The following is a 20,235-nucleotide window of genomic DNA, read 5'->3' as shown; positions in this document are numbered from 1 at the left end:
GAAAAAGAAAAAAAAAAACAGATTGAAATGGAGGATGGCCAGAGATGGAGATAGAAGCCAGAGAGCGGAGACAGATAGAGGTGGGTATTGGAGTGGGTCCTCAGTGGGATAGAGCAGAGTGTGCATGTGTATGCGTGTGTGTCTGAGTGCGCGCGGCCGTGTGTGCAGACCACCCTTGTCCGTAATGAAAGCCAATCAGCTTGGGTGGCAGAGGCGTGTGCTGCAGGAAGAAAGCCAATCCACTGAACCTAATGAACCGGGATTGGAAATCAGAGAGAGGCAGAGAAGAAAGGAGAGAGGCACCGAGCAGAGCGAGAGCAATGAACTCATCGCCTCGCAGTAAGGAAACAAAGTGTTGAAAAGAAAAAGGAGATAAACAAAGATGAAGGGAATGGAAGGGAAAAAAAACAAGATGATCTTATCCAAGAAGATGCAAGCACAACAAGAAAAGTAAAGAAAAATATCAAAAAAAAGAGATGGAGGAAAAGAGAGGGGAGAGAATGAGGGGTCAACTCGGGTTAATATGAGGAAATCAGCCTCTGCGTTCTCGCCTTCCACACACAGCAAGCTATGAGATTGGAAACCTCGGCCCTTTCGTTCACACACAAATACAAAGGACGCACGGAAAGACACGCACACACCAGAAGCTGTGTTCATGGAGCTTGCTGGAAAGCCCCTGGGGTTTATAAGTTCACGGGGTCAAATCCCCTTAGGCGGAGGATAATAGCAGAGGGCTACATATCACAACAAAGAAATGCACTGATAAGACGCGTGTGACCGCTGCCGAGATTGTGCGTGTGTCTGTTTCCAGGCTGAGTCCATGATTAGAAGAGGATTTTGGGCTGTTTGTGATGGTTGGGACAACAATGTGGTTCGTGCAGCGTTTTTGCCTCAGAAAATGTACAAACACGAGAGATTTTCTCACTGATGAGGAGGTGAGGGAGTAAAGCTTACCCATGTCCATGCTCTTGGACGCTCTGTTGCGAGGTACGTTGTCCTTAGCGTTTTCTGCGTAGAAAGCTTGAGCGGCGCGAGACACCTTCTGAATCTCACTGCAAAACAACAATCAATCGATTAATCGAGTCAAGTTCGAGCTTGCACAAAGACAACGAGTCATAGTAAACAAAATTTGAGCATCACAAACTCAAACAGACGATTCAATTTCCTGCAGTCCAGATGGCATGATTCAATAAAACACCAGCACGCACCGTCTCCATTCAACTTAAAGCGAAACTACTATATTGATGCCAGACACTTCAGTGGGATAACGTAAACATGCACTGTAACCTTTTAGAGCCAACGAATCACAATCACGCTGACCAGATTTACTTGGATTGACAGATTTGTTCGATTTATTTGACCTTTCATATGATGAAGCAGCACTGAGAGTGATGATTCACAGAGTTCCCACGCTTATATGTGCATTATATTCAGTTCTATTTACATAGCGCCTAAACACAACAGTTGCCTCAAGGCGCTTTACATTGTGAGTGAGAGAAAACACCAACAATCAGATGACCTCCTATCACCAAACACTTGGTGACAGTGGGAAGGAAAAACTCCCTTTTCTGCCCATGCAGAAGGAAGCTGAGGGAGGGGCAGCCAAGTTACAGAATTTACACAGTGATAGCATTGTGATATATAACAATGGGGGTACATGAGCATGTCATAATGGATATTTACGGTATTTATGGGGTATTTATTCATAACACTTTGGATCTCTGTGTTTTGAAAAGTGCTCTACATATAAAGTTATTATTATTATTATCATCATTACAGAAAGGCCCCAGCTAGCCAGCCAGCTTTAGATTTGAGCTTTAGATGTGCCAGTGCTAACAAATGCACAACTATGCCCAAATTATTATATGACCATTATAGAAAAACACAGTTTTAATAATAAGTAAACTGTTATTGAGTAATCACTGCTCGGTTCCTGCCACATCTTATTTGGGTTCAGACTTGGTAACTCCAAAATGTGACATTTTCTTCATTTACATCCGTTCCCTGGGTTGGATTCTCGTTTGTCACCAGAACACAGCTAAACTGCAGGCCACAGAGTGCAGGCCTGCTCTTATTCTTCTTCCCACAAATCATGATGCTCCCTTCACCATCCATGCTTCCAAGCAGGCATGACGTTTTAGTGTTTTTAGTGTGCAGGAACATTTTTTGTCACATTTGTCCAAAGAATGGTGAAAACTGAAGCATCCAGGCATGCTACAAAATATCTTTGGAGAATTGTGACTTTTATTAAGTGTCATTCTTATATTGTTTACATAATATAAGATTTTAGGAGGTTGGGTATATTTTTGCAGGTACTTTACTGTTATGTGTGTGTTCTTCTTCACCTCGGTGTGATTTTTGCAGGACATCTACTCTGAGTAACTCAAGTCTTAAATTACCATTACCATGCTTTCATTGCTTTGTCTAGCTTCATATATCTTCCTGATGCTATGCTAAAGTCCTGTAGCAATCTGGGTAGGGCTTTCTAGATCGCTGTTTACAGAGAGGGGCAATCCTACTGGACGACCTTACATTAGGTTTTCATTTTAGTTTAGTCGGATGGAATTTTTATATGATGATCAGACCACCTCTTTTAATCCAAAACACAAAAATCAATATTTGATTTGAGGCTCAACACTGCCCCAAAACAAAGGGGCGGTCTACTTATGCAATCGAGTGCTTTGTCTAGAGCGTCGAATCAAAACTTATGTCTACATCCACCGAATACAGAAAAGCATGGAGGGGGGGATCCCTTTTTTGTTTTTCAAAGGCCCTGACAGCCTGCTGACAGAACATCTCCTTAGCAGGTAATCCTAATGAAGCAGGTAGGAAATTGGCGTTTCACATAAATTTCCTGTGTTTCTGTTCTCAGTGTGTCAGCCGACTGTACAGCAGGATACTAACAGAAATATCACAGCTCTTTCTGAGCCCATGAACTCCTACAGAATTTATCCCATTATGCTATCAGCATATAATTGGTTTTGCGTGATGCAAATAGGCTACTGCAATTAGACAGTATAGTCTAAATAATGCATTTTCACAATGTCATATTTAATGTAATAGCTCTACTTTATCTCATAACACAGAGGGCCATATTAAGAGTGCCATTAGAATATAATAACTCTGTAAGCCTATGTGTGGAGTTTAATAGAGGGTTGATTATGAAGTATTCTATGCAGTGTGTGTGTTTTAATGGGGTGGGGTACCTGTTGGATGATGGGTTTAGCAGAAACTCTCTGTTCATTTCCTCCACGGTGCCAGGGGAGGGCGGCGGGGGGAAGTCTTGCTGCTCGTCGTTGTTGCCGTAGTGACCATAGCTGTCATTGGCGATCGCAGCAGGAGATGGAGCTGAGCAGAAACAAAAAAAAAAAGTAAATTTAAAAAAAAACAAAACAACAACAACAACAATACAGATTTTGTTTATCAGGATGAATCAAAGCTTTTCTCCAAGCGAAAGAGAGTCGCTTTGATTTTTGCTGGCGACAATATCAAAAATAACCCTGCCTGAATTAACTCCAGCATCAATCCTGAACGCCGCAAAAGCTTAATAAACGATGAGCGGCAGCACACAATCCCGAGATCTAATTTTAGAAGCTGTATACTTCTAAATATTATCAATCAGTGGTGACAAGGTGCTGCTCACATATTTAATTACAGACGCGATGAAAAATAGTGCGTCCTTCAATTGAGGATCGATGCTGACGATGAAGAGCTCAGCTTTACGTCAAAAATAGATGCAAACTAAAATACAGACACAACAATCGTTTGTAACTTATTTAAAACACTTCCTGCCGCATTTCCATAAACTGTAAACCCCCAAGAGTTTATCGCACTGTAAACTCTTTTGTGTTGAAATCCATCCTCGTCGTAAAACTCCACTACTGTTCTGCTGTGACGGAGGGCCGACAGTGAAAACATCCCGGGCTTCCCATGGGGGTGAGGGAGTGGGAGACGAGGGAGAAAGAGATAAAGAATGAATTTAAAACAGTTTGTTAGTCCTTTTTTTCCCCTTTTCTTTAACACAACAGCACGCATGCCGCACAATACCCCGTATGCAAATCTGGCCCACTCAGGAGCTTTTTCATCAGCGTAATGATTCCAAGGTCAGATCTTTTGCACATGAAAAGCAAGCAGCGCGTTCAGAAAAACACAGTTAATGACTTCCCTTTCTCCTGCTAAAAATATGCAGGGGCGAGAGTGAGGAGAGATCCAAAGACAGAGCCGGGGAAAGATGTGACAAATTTGTAATGCGGTGCTATAAAATGCTCAGGGTGGCTGCTACAGTGACCTAAAAAACACTATGGTATCAGGAGCCTTGGCTGGATGTCACGCTGTGCAGTGATGGCAAATACACACACACACGTAAATAAGCTAACGCGAATACACACACACACAAACAAACATGCTGTGTGTACATACTCAACTGCAGATAAGGGGAGCACACAAACACTCTAAGCCTAATGTTGACTATCTGACAGTTCAAATGGACAAACAGCGTGCAGTTGTGTGCTCACCACTTCCAGATTTGCTGTGTGTGTAGTTGTTCGGCGTAGCTGGAGTGTGACTCGCACCATTCATGGTGGACTCTGTGTTCGGCGCTCTGGTGGGTCCTGAAGGTCTCTGGTATGAATCGTGGCTTCGAACATCCTGTCAGCAAAGAAGGAGAAGAAGAGAAAGTCTGAAAATGGTTATCAGGTTTCAGATGCAAGAAAATGTGCCGCGCTGTTTCTTTTATTATGCAGTAATGAATGAGTCTCTTTTGTTTCACTTTTACCACATTTTTTAGATATCACTGCTACATAATACTAGCACCAGATTCCAAAGTACACATGCATCAAATTTATAGCCTGTTAACTGAATCCTGCTTTCAAATGTACACTGTTTTTGTGTTTTGGCATGCTGGAGACATGCTCTTGAAGACATACATGTTTTTGTCTACTGGTGTCCAACCAGTAAAGCAGTCTGGTTCGTTCGGTCAAAAGGACAATAATAGATTGTTGATCTTTAATCTTAAATGTCACCACAATGTGGGGAAGGTGCACAGCAGGCTCCAGGACAGATCAGCTTGAGCACATCCTAAGGGGCAGTTGTGAAACAAAAGTGCAAACAACCAGCAAAATGCACAATGATCTGATCCCTCGAACCACTTCCTGATATGAACGTAACCACCAGTCTTCTGTGGTGTCAACGTTAACAAGAACCGAAGTGCAACGAGTATGTACCAGGAAAATATGTAACCAGCGCTTGATGTGCGGTCCTTAGCTTGTCCTGCATCCTTCTGCAAGTCGAAACAGAGTCAATATATTTGCTAGAGAAATCTAGCACTAGATTTCTCTAGCAAATATACTAGACTGTCAACAAACGTGGAGCGCTTTGAGTTTCTAGCAGAAGTGACATCAGCAGTAATAAAAGTCTGAACGCACTTCAAAGGCACAGGTGTAAATGGCCAGCGTCTGTCAGGTGAGTTCAGACAGTTCATTCACATGAAAGTAAAAATAGGATGGCAACCTATTCGGGTTTTTTTTTACGTTTCCATTTATTTATTTATTTAACAACTGCAAACAGCTGTTGTGACCAACTGGTCACCCCACGGTTGAAAGTTCAACACCCTCAACCTCGGTATGTCTTGTGAAGACAGTACGGCGTCTCGGGTCTTCTCCTAAGTGCTTTACATCATATTTGTCTGAACAACCCTTTTCTGTGGCTGCTTATGAGTACAGGTCCTTTTCCACTTCTCTTACCTATGGTGTGCCACAAGGCTTAGTGATTCTGTTATATCTGCTCCATCTGCAGCACTTTTTGAGAACTTTTCAGGACATTTGTTATCATAGCTACACATTTAGTTATATATTTCCATTAAGTCTCAAGGATTTTCTAAGCTGCAGATCTTGCAGAGGTGCTTTGACTCTATTAAAAGGATGGGGAACATTATTTTCCAACTTAATAAAGAAAAAACAGAAGTCCTCGTTTGTGCCCCTGACAGATTTATGTCTAAGGTAATGGAAACTCTCGATCGCTTTGCCATATTTGCCAAATGTTTTACCTTTACCTTTATCTTTACCCACTTTTACTTTGGAAGTTCATATCTCAGGTTTGCTCTTGCTTTTAATCAGTTATGAAATGTTGCCATGTTAACCCATATCGAGTTACACTCTGAACTGAAATTGTTATTCATGCATTTTTCATCACATCTGGATTATTGCAATTAATTGTTCACTTATCTAAGCAAACACTCAGTGGAACATTTGCAGGTTGTTCAGAACACGGCTGCTCAGTGACTCACGCCACGTAGTTTTTGACCAAACCGGCTGGTCCAATTTAAATTTCTAATCTTCTCAACTTGATGCGAAATCCACACAAAGAATTGGATACTGTGACCATTAAGAGATGTGGAAACTCTGATGTCCTAAATGATCCCTAAAAGATACCCTGTAATATTACACTGCAGTTACTCTTTCTTTGACTCCTGTTTAAATAAGAAAAATACACTCCCCTGAATGACTGCTCTTTTTCTATCTAGTTTATATATACACATCTATCATGAATGCAATCTCTTGACAGTTTGCCATTGGAGCAGGGATTTCATTGAAGTTTTGCTACTGTCTCCAAGCACAATGACAAACCAATAGGAAAAAAAGAGTGGCTTCAAACTGCACAAAACTAAAACAGCAAGGAAACATCGCCTGGGATCATTTTTATGAAGGAAATCCTACAAATGAAAAATCAAGTGTGAATTATCCTGAGCCAAGAGCAATTCCAGTCAAGTCCAAGTCAACAGCAAAAAGAACGGATTTGCAATAATCTTCTTGCAGTTCACTCACTTCTTGCAACTAATGGATTACAATTCAGCTCAGATGGTAATACTAGATCACGGCTCGGAGGAAATGTGAATAGACTAAAACAATCTTGTGAGGATCAGATGTGCAGTGGAGTGTAAAAAAAAAAAAAAGAATTCTGGTTGATCAAAAGTGAAGAAGAAATATGTCACTGATGAAGACTCCGCTGTGACCAGGTCACTCATCAGCTAATGTTTTCCAGCTGAAGTACTTCCTAACTTTGATACAGAAGATGGTAGCTTCACTAACAAAATTAGCAAACATACACATTTAGATACACTTCTGGGAGTCCTTATTAGAGTAGCTGCAGTGGAAAATCATGTGATACCGTTCATGGGTACACTGAAAACACAATAATTAAGATAATCCTGAAAGTGCTGACAGGCACATTATCGAACAGCCATCCAGAACTACAAAGGACCCTCACCCCGCAGCTGGAGACAGGGACTAGCAACGGTGATGGGAATCAGTGCTGCTGGCGGATGAAAGAAGCCTGCTTTGGTCAAAGAGATGAGCGCTACAGCTGTCAAACACACACACAGCAAGCAAAAGCCGACACCGACACACATGTATTTAAGCGAAATAAAAAAAAAAAAAAAAAAAACAGGCTTAAGACTCGGCGTACAATAATGAAAGGTGTTCCAGCAGCTTTCTGATATCAAAGTGTTGGGTGGGGTGCGTTCACAATGTCACGCAGTCCCTGGGGTATCATTAGTAGCTACCATACATCTTAATATGTCACAACATCACAGCTGTCAATCACACTGAGCTGGTATATGGGTGCCGTATGAATGTGCACACAAAGTTCTGACAGTTTTTCAGCATCTGTCACTAACATAAATCCCATCATTGCTGCCCATCTGCCCGTCCATCCATCCGTCCGTCTATCCATCCATCCCTTGGCCTGCGGTTTGCCTCAGGCTTTTGAAGCTGCCTGGCAGACAGGCAGTCAGATATCTTAATCCCACAACAATAAGTAAACAGGGGTGTGGGGGATCTGTCTTTGCAGACAGTCTTAACCTACAGCTGCATAGAAAAGGTTCAGAGAGGCTTAGCCCTGCCTCAGCCTACCGTGTCACCCACCCAACCCTCTTATCAATCGGCTAGGCATGGAGAGCAACAGAGGAACAGAAGCAGTTCCACATGATTTATACGTCTATCGTTTCGTCAATTACGATCCCTTTTTCACTGTTTATCAGTCTACTTAGCCTTATAAATGGTTAGATACCTATGGTAGGTCGTCACATGCTTCCTCAAATATGATGCAAAGTTACATCAGAAAAACTGCAATTGTCAAACTCATGCTTGCACGAGAGAGAAAAATCACTAGCTTTATAGATCTCCTTCTGTGTATGTTTACTTACATCTGTCAAAAACATTTAAAACCTTATATATCTATGCTGAGAATACCTACAACATCCAATTACATCTGACTACAAGTTTGACTAAATCAGAACCCAGTGAAGTCCAGTTATTCATTATTTAAACCTAAACAATGAAACACAACATCTGGGTGTATTTAAAGCAAAAAAGCCATTCTTAGATGTAACAAGGTAAATGTGGCAGTTTATCGTGTTTAGGAGTTAAGGCCCTATAATCCAGTGCTCACGCAAAGCCAGCTCCAGACAGAGGCGGGGATGCTGACGGGGATCAGGGCGTTTCGTTTTAGGAGCCGTTTGTTTAATCAAAAGACCAGACTGGCTGTTAAGCGGTGAGACGAGAAGGACTATGCAGATAAATACTGAACTTTGAACTGTGTTTGATAGCTTTTATCCAAAGGCTTGGATTGATAACAAAGATGCACACACGCACACTGGGAGCAAGGCATAGACAAGATGTAAATGCCACAATGTGCAGGTCAATGGCAATCAACCCATGAAGTCTCCCTCTGTGCCACGCATTCTCACCAAGCTGATGTGAAATGTCTTTTGAAGCTTTTGGAGTAACCATTTGTGTCAAGTTCAGCTTTTTTGATCCAGGAACTTGAGCTGCTTTTTAAGATGAACATAACCTTTTTGCATCCTGTGTGATTCAAGAACCTTTTAGTTTGCTTCAACAAACACGTCCTCTAAACTCTTCTGCACAGAAAACCATTTGGTATTAAAAAATGTTGCACTGTAACTTACTTTTCGTTGCATATTTAATTAAGTGACTTGTTAGTGACTATGAACATGACCTGCTGGTTTATCGCAGTAGGCGATGCCATACTGTATATTTTAAAAAAACAGAAAAAACATGACTGAATTAAAATCAAATGGAAATATTTACATCATTACATAGTATGTGTACTTCTGAATGGTTGATTTGGCAGATTTGTATTTATTTATTTATTTATTTTAACACCAGATTTAATTCTTGACATGATTTGTGTCTCCTGGGATTAAATTTGTCAATTTATTTTTTAAAAATGAAACTAAAAGTTCAAATTATGAAGCGCATATTGGAAAACACTTAAATAATTGATAATATACATGATATATATGCTGTATGATATAGATTGTTACAGCTTTAAACAAAATGTATATTAAAATATGTCTTAAAAATATTTATTCTAAATATATTTATTTTATTTATAATAAAATATTTGATATTTAAATAAATAAACATAATAAAACTAAATGTTGAGTCGTGTAATTTATGTTAATATTGGGAATTTTAAGTTGCTCAATTCTGAGAAAACACCTTAGTTTATGCATGAAGGAAGAAGGACTTCAACCCAGACAGAAAAGAGACACCAAGGCCAAAACAGGGGGAAGAGGGAAGCAATAAATTTAATAAACAGAGAGCAGAGCCAAAAAGAAGAAAGCTGCTGAAAACCCAACAGGAAAAACAGACATGCAGGAGGCTTCACACTAGCTTTATTTAAACAGAGGAGAAACACGCAGGTGAGACAGGAAAGCAAGAGTACATCCTCTTAAAAACATGGAAAATAAAAAAGGGAAACTTCACACAGACAAGCTAGCGGGTTTAAAAAAAACAGAAAAAGAGAGCTAAGTTTAGTGATTAAAACCAGTGTGACAGAGAGGAGAGTCAGACGCAGTGATGAATTTAGTACTGCATCGAGCTATGAGTCACTTTTTAAAAGGGGAACAAAATGGTGTGGCAGTTAGCAGTGCTGGCAAAGGGAAAGCTCTCAGATAGATGAATCTGCTTCCAAACCACTGATCGCTAAAAAAACTGTACTGTAGTCACACAAAGATGGCGAGTAATGCTCATAACAGATAAAAATGAATATTTTCCCAAAGTGCTTTGGTTTCATTTCAATTCCTTAATTTCCAGTTAAATCGAATTATTTTTTTAACCACGTGCATGAGATCAGTCAGAGCTGAAAGTATTGTCTGGTCAGAGACTGATTGTGAATGCAATTATGCGAGTGTGCGTCCACATAGCTGTCCGCAGATCTGTGCGTGTTTCTGTTACTCTGACCGCGAGTGGGTATCTTGCTGTGCGTAGGCGAGTCCCCGTACATCTGCTCTGCCATCGCTCGGATGTTTTCGGTGTAACTGTTACTCTCGTGGTCGTGGAGATCATCCAGCGTGCGGCTACGCGTGCGCCTGCCCTCGCGGCCGCGTGTGTCCACGTGACGCTGCGTGTTGCCCTGAAAGTCTGCCACACTGTGACCGCATGCGTTATTGAGCGTGCTGTGGGCGTGCGCGTCCGTGAGCGTTTGGCTGCATTCATACCTCTCCCTGTTTAGATTTCCCTCTGTCGGCTTGTTTGAGCTGCGCACTGTTTGGCGGTGCTGTGCATACTCGCCGTCATCATCGCTGCACTCATTATCCCTTTGTCTGAACCCAAATGTGTGACCGCTACGCCCGTGAGCTCGGCTAGATCCATAGGTGTATCTGGTGTGCGTCTCCCCCGGCCTCTGTGCGTAACGCTGCCTGTGGCTCGGAGGCAGCGGCTCGGTCGCCCGCCGCCTCAGCGAGGGGAGGAAAAAGGACGAGGAGCGGCGAGGCGGAGATGGCTGCGATTGGTGGCGGCCGTCACCCGTTCGTACCTGATTGCTGGAGCTGGCTTGAATGTTGGGTTGATGGTTGGTGGAGATATTTGAAGTGGAGTTGGCATTCCCCATCTGCAAAGCAAAAGAAAGTCATTTTGACGCATTTATAGCGACTGAAGCGGCACAAAGCTTATCAAAGGCCTCCTAAATAAACAACACTGTTATCTGCTGCTTCTTGTTTGGGTGTCAACTTAAACTTAAAGCTGTAAAAATCACCTACCTTTTCTCTGGGCTGATTTTTTATTTTACGTGAAAAAAAACTGTCACGAGAATGTAGCTTATGCAGTCTTAACAGCCAAACAAATCACACAGCATGACAGTCGCACGGGGAGCCTTTATTTTCATTATTTCTATCCAAATGTGTTTATGAGAAGCACTTCTCCACGATGACTGAGCTGAGGGGCTTGCTGAATACTGGAAAAGGTTTTGTTTGTCACAGAAAAAAAAAAGAAAAGAAAGAAAGAACACCATCTGTGTCACTCCACAATCAATTTAACTGGGTTTTGTAAAAAGATTTAGTACTTCAGCCTGATTTCACATTGCCAACCCACTTACTGTTTACTGTATAAGCAGCACTTTTTTTTAAGTGTAAGCTTCAAATGATGACAACATGGGAGAAAAAATCATCCTAAAGCGAATTATATATTTAATTGATTCTGCTGTCAAAACTGTGGCAGCTGCTTATGATGTGAATAATCTTTGAACGTATAAGGGTGTGGAGAGGATTTCATAATGCAGCAGGCATTCCCTAATGTACCCGAATTCATCCAGCCCGACTCTGGGAATCTAAAACTTTTATTTAGCTCGTAAGGAAACATGAAAAAACATGCAAAAGTTTTGGAACAAACGGCGTACTCATCGCCTTGGATATTTTCTGGATTAAAGAGTTGAAAAAGACTCTGATTTCTGCAGGACTGTAACAAGATAGAGCCATCATGGCTCCTTCCAAGCCACTGATGTGAACCTCTCTGCTCTTTCCAAGGCTTCAGACTCCAAAGACCTCCAAAATTAAGCCCGAGCACTTCCATGGCCTGAAAACATCACTGCTTTCCATCAGTTAAGTTTTTTTTATTAATAGCAACATCTTAGTTGGCGATGAAGCCCTCGCTTTCTGAAATACAGCTCTCAAATAAAATCCCACGATGCCACAGAGGTTGGCTCCGGGATGAGAAAAACGAAGCTTGCTGTACCTGCTTGGGCGTTCGCAGAACAACCACCTGGATGGTGCCTCTGGTGTTTCCTTCCGACGACATGGACCGCCTCAGGGCCTCCATGGCGGCGTTGTTGGAGCGCCCGAGCAGCGATTCGCCGTTCACCGCTATCATCTGATCGTTTATACACAAACGGCCATCCTGTTGGGAGAAGACGACCGTTAGGTGCGCTTTAAGAGAAAACCTGAACGTGTCCTTTGCTTTCACACTTTATTTACTCAATTTAAGTAAAATAATAAAATGAGATCAAAGTGAGCAGAGTGTAAAAAATGGCTACTGATAAAGTTTTAAAAGTAAGGGAGAGAGGAACGGAAGAGAAATTTGGAGAGGTATAAAGTGTGTGTGGGTGTGTGAGAGAGAGGCCGAGTGGGAAAGAAGAAAATGGAAGAAGGGGGTAGGCAAGAAAATTGTAGAGTTAGCAATCTACTGAGAGCGAGAGAGCCATGATAAATACATAGAGCAGCTAATGGAATAGCCTCCGTGGGCACTAAATCACTTCTAAGTGTTTTAAATAGCAGCCTCTTGTAGAGAGGCAACACAGAATAGTGCCCTGGAGGGAGAGCGAGGGAGCGAGGGAGGGAGGGAAATGAACGATCCAGTGAGGGAGAAGGAGAGAGAGGGGATCAAATGAAGAGAGTGATGCAAAAAGGCAATAAATGAAAGAAAATACAAGATGACACAGGGAGAGACTCCTGGAGTGTGTGTGAGAAAGTCTGAAGATCCCATTATGGTCAGTGCTGCCCTTTGACCCCACCGCATTAACAAGGCACCATTTGGGCTGACCTCAAAAATGACACCACACACACGTACGCGCACACCCAGAAGCACACAGAGTTTAAGGCCTGGCATCAAATTCAAGGATGTCATCAAAAATTGATGCTTATCCCAAATACGGCAGACGTCTGTGATATTCCCCATTAATTCCTTCATTCTCCATGTAAGCAGCTGCAGCGCGCTACATGTAAATTTAATTTGTTTTCTCAGCATACTCTTTGAAATGATCGTGTGACAGGATTAGGGGTAAAGTCAAAGAACTTTCTTTTTATATATATATATATATATATATATATATATATATATATATATATATATATATGAGGCCCCGCCTGACACCCCTCCTCCCACCCTAAAACTATTTAATGGAAATAGGTTAGATCTCGCCACGTCTCTTTCTCATCTCCTCCTTTTCTCTGCCTGCTGTGTGTCAGTCAGGCTCAGGGGACGCCCGGGTTCCCTCCTCTGCACCGGCCTGCCGCTGCAAACTCTCATCAGGCCCCTTAGCTGCTTTGCATTAGCACGAATCGACGTCGAGGAGGAGACACACGCACACATACAGTATCTACCCTTACGCGCTGCGTTCCTGCTGAGTGTCTACACTTTTCAATTTTCTTTTTCTCCTCTTATTCCGCCTCTTTGCGTCGCTCTCTTGTTCGATACAGCTCATCTCTTCCTTCTCAGATTCCCTCCCTTCTTGCACTCGTTCACCCGCTGTCTTCTTTCATTAGGCTCCTTCCCTCCGTTCCTCGCTGCTGTCTGTCTCTCCTGCCTCGCTACTCTGTCCCAGAGACCAGTTTCGCAGCCAGCCGCAGATCTTACGACGACATTCTGTCGGAGCGCTATCCGCATCGGCAGATGTCTGAAAACTACTTCTGAGGGCACTTTTGGGAGCTGCTGTCTGGCCTGCCTGATCCCAGAACAGCTATTTATCTACAATGGCACACTCGTCTTTGCGCCTCCTTGTCGTGCAGAACAGATCTGGGGGCAGCGACGAGAGGCGCAAAGACTTGTGACATTTGCTGGCGGCCACAGATTGAGGCCAAGCAGAGGAGTCTCCAAAGTGCTGAAATAGGATGTTTTTTTTCCTGATGCACTCACAACTTGAAGTGAGCACTGAGTGATATAGATAAGACTGCTTCAGTGCTTATGTGACAAGGCCACTTGGGGTCAATGGGTGTCAAAGGTTAAGGGAAACCAAGAGGGGTGGGGGTTGGAAGCAGAGAATGACAGGAAATGGGAGAGAGGAGATGACAGGAAACGACAGAGAAAGACATCAGAAAACAGGGGAAATAGAGCGACTAAATACAACTAGATGAAACAAAAAGAAAGACAATAAGAACAATCTCCATGGCATTTCTTCTATGTACCTAGGAGAAACAAAAACTGAATAAAATGATCAATCAAAGAAGCCTGAACAGTTTAAGTCTGAGATTAAAAAGAAAAAAAATTAGATTTCTGCCTTTTTGTTGTTGTTGCTGTGGAAATCAAATCGCAGATCGATTCCTAACCTGTAAATCCCCCAGGAGCTGCTTCTGCTTAGAACAGGGGAAACATTAGCTCATTTCACTGCTTCAAATGACAATTAAAATGCCTTTTTTATTCTGGTGAGATGGGTTTTGTTTTTTAAAGAAACATGTCAACATACAGGTCTTCTTCATGGAGTTACTGTCCTGTAAAAATACAGTTTTTCACAGGACTCTAAGCAGTCCTGTGAAAAACTAAGTGCACTCCATGATTCAGTGACTTGCAGAACTACCTTTAGCAGCAATAAGTTGAAGTGATGGTTTTCTCCGTCTCTCACATCACTGTGAATCTTGGCCTGCTCTCCTTTACAGCGCTGGTTCAATTCACTGAGGTCTGGGGGAATTTATTTATGCACAGCTCTCTTAAGGTCACACCAAAGCACTTTAATCACTTCTGAGTTGGACCGCTTCACTGTAGGTTTTTCTGCTTGGGGTCATTGTCCTGTTATATGACTGAGCTTCAGTTATCAGACAGGTGGCCTCCTATTCAACTTCAAGAATATTTTTGTTATGAGTTTAATGACTGCAAGGTGCCCAAAACAAGCCCAAATCATCACCCCTCCACCACCGTGCCTTACAGGTGGCATGAAATATGCTGGGTTCACCATTTTGCCCAAGGATACTGTGGCATGCAGAGTGAAAGAGCCAGGGATCGAACCACCAACCTTCCAATTAGCAGTCGATCCTCTCTGCCTCCTCTTTTCCATCAGTACTTTGAGTCTTGTGGTTTCCTCACATGCAACTTTGCAAACCTAAGCCAGTTTTAGAGAGAAGAGGCTTTCTCCTGGGAACCCTTCCAAACAAGCTATACTTATTCAATTAGGGTTAGCAAGGGCTTCCATAATGAAATTACTACTAAAATGAATAGCCTTTTAAAATGAGTAATAGGTCAGAGGGTTGGTTGAATATTTGAAATACTAAGTTAATAGTTATAGATGGCTGAAATACTGAAAGTTATCCAGATCCAGTTTAAAATACAGTCACCTGAATATGAAAGGTGTTGGAAGAGTTTGTGAGGGTTATGTCAGCTGAAACAGGCTGGGAACCATTTGTTAACAATTACACTGAGCTGTCTGTTAGCCCCCCCAGCAACCCTGGATGGGATAGATGGATGGATGGATGTTACATAAAAGTGGGATCTAAAGGCCTGAAAACATGGATGTGTCTATTTCATACCTTATAAGCAGCCCCTCCATGAATGATTGACTTGATGAAGATTCCCAGGTCCTCTCCGGTCTCCCTGGACTTGTTCCCCTTAAGGCTGACCCCCAGGCCGGCCGAGCCCGTTTCATTGAGCGGGATCTCGTACATCAGCTGCTCCCTCCCATCCTCCATCACCCGACCGCTCAAGTCCTCCCCTTTCTGAAAAACAGAGTAAAGAACAGAGGCTCAGATGTTATGTAAAACACTATAATCTGTTCACACATACACCTAGAGCATACTTTACATGATAACAGCTGAGTGTGATAGCTGATGAGTGAGGCAGGAGCACCATACCCAACTGAACTGACTGATAAGGCGTGTACCTACAGCACAGTGCACCGACTATACTCAACACCACGAAAGAAAAGGAGTGAGAGATGGATTAAAGAGATGGAAGGCAGCTGTGGGGAGTGAAAAAAAAGACTAAGAGAAAAGAAAAGGAGACGACAGGAGTGTGTGTTGTGTACTGGAAAGACAGATGAAGGTGTAGCGAGAAAAATAAGCACGCTACTGTAGAGAGGTTATTCCATTTGGAGATGAAAGGCGTAGACGGAGAGCAAGCCATTTCTAAAGGAAACATAATAACCTTTTCATACCTCCTCCTGGAGCCCTGTGGGGGAGGAGGAGGGGAGAGGATGGTGGCGCAGAGGAGCATTTAAAAGTAATAACCCGTCCCTGAGGTATATCCACTTCTTCTCTCACCCCCCCCCCCACCTCGTTACATTTCGTCCTAATCTCTCTATCTCACTATACGTCCCTCCCTTCTCCACCTGCGGTTTCTTTCCTCCACTTTCTACCGCTCTTTTTTTCCCTACACCTTTTCACAACAGCCCACCCCACGCCCCCACCCTACCCGTCCGCTGCCATTTGATGTGAGGAAAATGACCAACAGCAGCACTGCTCCGAAAATGAGACGAGGGGGAGAGAGAAAGCGAGGGAGAAAGAGGCGACGGAAAGAGAGAGAAAAGGAAAATGTCTGTCATTAGAGAACGGCAAAATGGAGAGCAAGCAAAAGGGAAAATGCCAGGTTCAGACACCCAGGGGGAAAAAAGAAAGAAAGAGAGCCTGCGGAGGGAGTCGCCTCAACACCACTTCACTCCCAAGCTTTATTTTTTTTTGAGAAAAGAGATGGAAGGTTAAGAGGGGTTGTGTGTATATGCTTGTGCTCACACATCTCTTTCTCTCTCTTTTTATTCTTGCTCGGGTTGAGGCAGAAAGTATGCGAGAGGTTTCAAAAAAAATACGGCAGAGACAATAGGCGCTTTAAAGTCAGCTCTGACTCATAAGATAAGTAAATGTCAGATTGAATTTTGTTAGGAATATGCATATACATTATCACCGCCACGCCAGTTGTCACAGCTTTAAAGATCTGAGTACCCACGGCAGGATTGCGGGAGCCTTACATCACACACCTCACTCTTCAGTGAAGCAGGAATCCATGTTCACATTCCCCTCTCATCGTGGCACAGTGCTGAAGGATGTGGGAGTCAAATATGTCCTCAAGTATAATTTTAGTGAGAGAAAGAGAAAAATTCACTCTTCCTGACTCACTGTGATCCTCCAGACCTGCAACCCCGTCTCCCCCCTTGTCAGCGCTGCTTTGTCTGGGTGCTTAATTAAAACAACAGCCTGTTAAAGCCTTCGGGCCTGGAGGGATAGTCAGCTCCAAAGAGAGAGTCAAACCTCTCGACTAAGTGATGGGAAATGAGGGAAACCTAGAAGGCTGTCTTGCATGGTAGCAAAGAGGTAAGCACTGATCCGATACACTGTGCTCGGTCAGTTCTGTAAAAACAGTCACCTATTTTCAGGTGCTCAAATTCAGCTTACTTCTAGGCTGCTTTACAAAGAGGTGTAATCTAGTTCTTCTTCTGTTTTTTAATTAAAAGTGTTATAGCTCTGGGACAACCTGAGAGAAACACCTGTGCAAAATACAGCACACATCACTGTCATCAGATGTGCCCTTCATTAAATCAGAAACAAAGATGAGCTCAGTCGGAGGAGGGTTTCAAAGTGGCTTGCACTGCACAGCACAGCAAATCTAGAGCATTTATAGTTTCATCACAACAGATATATAAAGAACTAGACAGAGGTGGGAATTAATAAGCATTTGCATCCTCCGTCTTCTTTGGAAAAAGAAATGGTCAGCATTTTTTTTTTCCATGTGAATATACGATGGCTGCCTTTGATTTCATCCTTATTTGTTTCTCATCTTCTTCCAGTTATCCAGTTCAGAGGGGCTGGAGTCTATCCCAACTGTCACAGGATGAAAGGTATGCTCTGGATGCGCTCACATTCAGACTTACAGTCAATGTAAATCACCAGTTAACTTGACACGCATGTGTTTGGATGGTGGGAGGAAGCTGACTTGACTCTTGACTTGATGAAGTAAATACTGCCCACCCCTGCAGAGGACCGGGTGGGCAAGCTGACTGGGATTTATTCAGCTCATTTTCATTGTACGTCACCAAGTTACAACAACAGTCATCTCGAGGCCAAAAGCCCCACAACAATATAGAAATTAGGAACCCAACAATCCAGTATGAGCAAGAGATCTGCAACAGTAGGTGGAAATAAAGAGCCAGCTCACTGCTGCAACCAGCTGGAGTGGGAGTCGAGAGAAGAGCACAGAGAGGTGACTAACAAACAAGACAAAGCACAAACTTTGGCAGAGAGACGACAAAGTTGAAGACAATAGCAGCACATGCACAGGAGAGGAAAGCGGAGGTAGTTTAGCAGCCTGAGCCTATAACCTGATCCAGATGATAAGATATAATGAGGCCCGATCATCCAGGACTTTGTATGTGAGGAAAAGGATTTGAAGGATTTGAAATTCCACTCTGGATTTTACAGGGAGCCAACGAATGAGACAGCTCCGTCTTTCCAGTCCCTGTTAGTGCTCTCACTACAACTATTAGCAAACCCCAGTAATAAGGACTTACTTCTTATTATCAAACTGCAATGTCCCTAATTCAGGTCAGGTCTCTCACACCTCATTTTCCATTCTCGAAAACAGAGGTTAAAGAAACCGCAGTTCAAAAATGTTAAAGACCCTCCTCAGAGTAATATGGATTACCCCAGTATTGCCCTCATCTCCCTGGTGAGGCCGAGAGCTCTCCTTGTCCTATCTCACGGAAAATTCCGTTTTCAGTGCACGTGCACTGGAAATTTCCAGTTTCTGCATTACTCTTGTCACATCATTTTCTTGCATGAAGTAAACTTTAAGGTGAGTTAGAAACATTTCTCATTCTGATGGCCGAACAGCTCGCTGGTGTCAAACTCTGCACATAAATCACGCTGCACTCAAATGACAGCACGTAAAAATGTGTTTGAGTTAAGAGGAGACTTCAAATCAAAAACAGGGTCATTTCTGCGTTTTACATTCTGGCCTACAGAGGTACCCCAATCTGCACAAAACATTCAAAAATGAAACGATAGCTTTATCGGTACACATCTTTAACTCGGTGCTCATAATCACTTCCACGATACGAATAACGAGCAAAACCCAACCTTCAAAAGTCACAGAATCTATTTTCTGCTCGAGTATAATTTGAGATTTTCAGTCGGGGCTTATTTTTATCAACAAGGCATTTCAGAGTGCTGCTACTCAAAACCAGAGGCATTACAAAGACAATCTGCTTCTTCCTGCTTGAGAGACACTTGAGAAGACTCAGGTGGCAACCTGGGAGGTTTTAAATACCTCTGTGATCTAACTGCAATAACACACGGGGTGAAAGTGGACACATCAGAGCACAGCAGGCTCTCGAAGACACAGAAAGAAAAAAAAGACACTGAGAAGTTATTAAAACAAGATGTTTATTTATTCTAACTCACTTATTTATATTTATTTACACAACCAGCGATTCTCAGCAGTGGTCCAAACACGCAAACCCACTCCCACACATCGCTAATATCCCCGCTAATGCCCGTTCCTTGGGGGCAAATTGCATCCTCCGGGCGAGTGGGACCCCTTGCCTCTTCCCTCCGCTGTTAGCCCTCAGCAATGGATCTTTAACAAGCTTTTAGTCAGGAGTGAGGCCACCCTCTTCAACACCCAAATGAGGAGACAAAAAGGAGCTTTTTCTTACCCCAGGGTGGGAGGCAAAGAGGAGATGAGGGGAGGAGGAGGGGTGACACACGGCGATTACACACAGAGCCTTTTGTCGCTGAGGATTTCTAAATGGGGGGTTTCAAAGCGGGGGGATTAGCGGTGAGAGCGACATTCAATTAAGATGCGATCTCGCCGCGCTTGACGCCGACGATGGAGCTGCCAATTAATCGCCTTAATGTCTTGCCTCCTCGCCGCTTTACACCTTTACCTCACAATGAAGAGAAAGGAAAATAAAAAATGACTGATTGGGGGATAATTCTGGAACGGCGTGAAGAGCTCCAGACAGGGAAAATAAAAAGAGAAGGAAGAATGACGGGATGTGTACAAATAAAAAGAAGACAGCCAAAGAGGCCAAGTTGACGAAAGAGACAACAGCAACACAGCAAAGTTATTTTTCTCCTCACAACCTCCTTTTTCCTGTGAGCTGACAGGAGTGGGTCAGCCATGTGCAGAGTGACCCCTCCATCCTGTCCTTGGCATCCCAAACACACACTTTCACTCATGCGCACATATATATCATGCTCTTGACAAAAACCCGCTTAAAACAGAAAAAACATTACAAAGCAACTCTCTA

General features: G+C 42.9%; 1 protein-coding gene across 1 annotated transcript in view; it reads right to left on the bottom strand.

The window, feature by feature from the left end:
- Nucleotides 1–20,235, bottom strand: part of pard3ba (par-3 family cell polarity regulator beta a) — a 196,539-nt gene that overhangs the window by 96,978 nt on the left and 79,326 nt on the right. Inside the window, exons 11-16 of the mRNA XM_031738444.2 lie at nucleotides 15,527–15,712; nucleotides 12,030–12,191; nucleotides 10,837–10,911; nucleotides 4,515–4,647; nucleotides 3,207–3,348; nucleotides 955–1,052 (exon numbers count right to left, since the gene is read on the bottom strand). Of these exons, the coding sequence (XP_031594304.1) occupies nucleotides 955–1,052; nucleotides 3,207–3,348; nucleotides 4,515–4,647; nucleotides 10,837–10,911; nucleotides 12,030–12,191; nucleotides 15,527–15,712 (796 nt within the window). The remainder of the gene's footprint in view (nucleotides 1–954; nucleotides 1,053–3,206; nucleotides 3,349–4,514; nucleotides 4,648–10,836; nucleotides 10,912–12,029; nucleotides 12,192–15,526; nucleotides 15,713–20,235) is intronic.

The sequence above is a fragment of the Oreochromis aureus genome, linkage group 23, assembly GCF_013358895.1.
Source record: "Oreochromis aureus strain Israel breed Guangdong linkage group 23, ZZ_aureus, whole genome shotgun sequence".
NCBI classification, from domain to species: Eukaryota; Metazoa; Chordata; class Actinopteri; order Cichliformes; family Cichlidae; genus Oreochromis; species Oreochromis aureus.
This window is presented reverse-complemented; position numbering and strand designations above follow the sequence as displayed.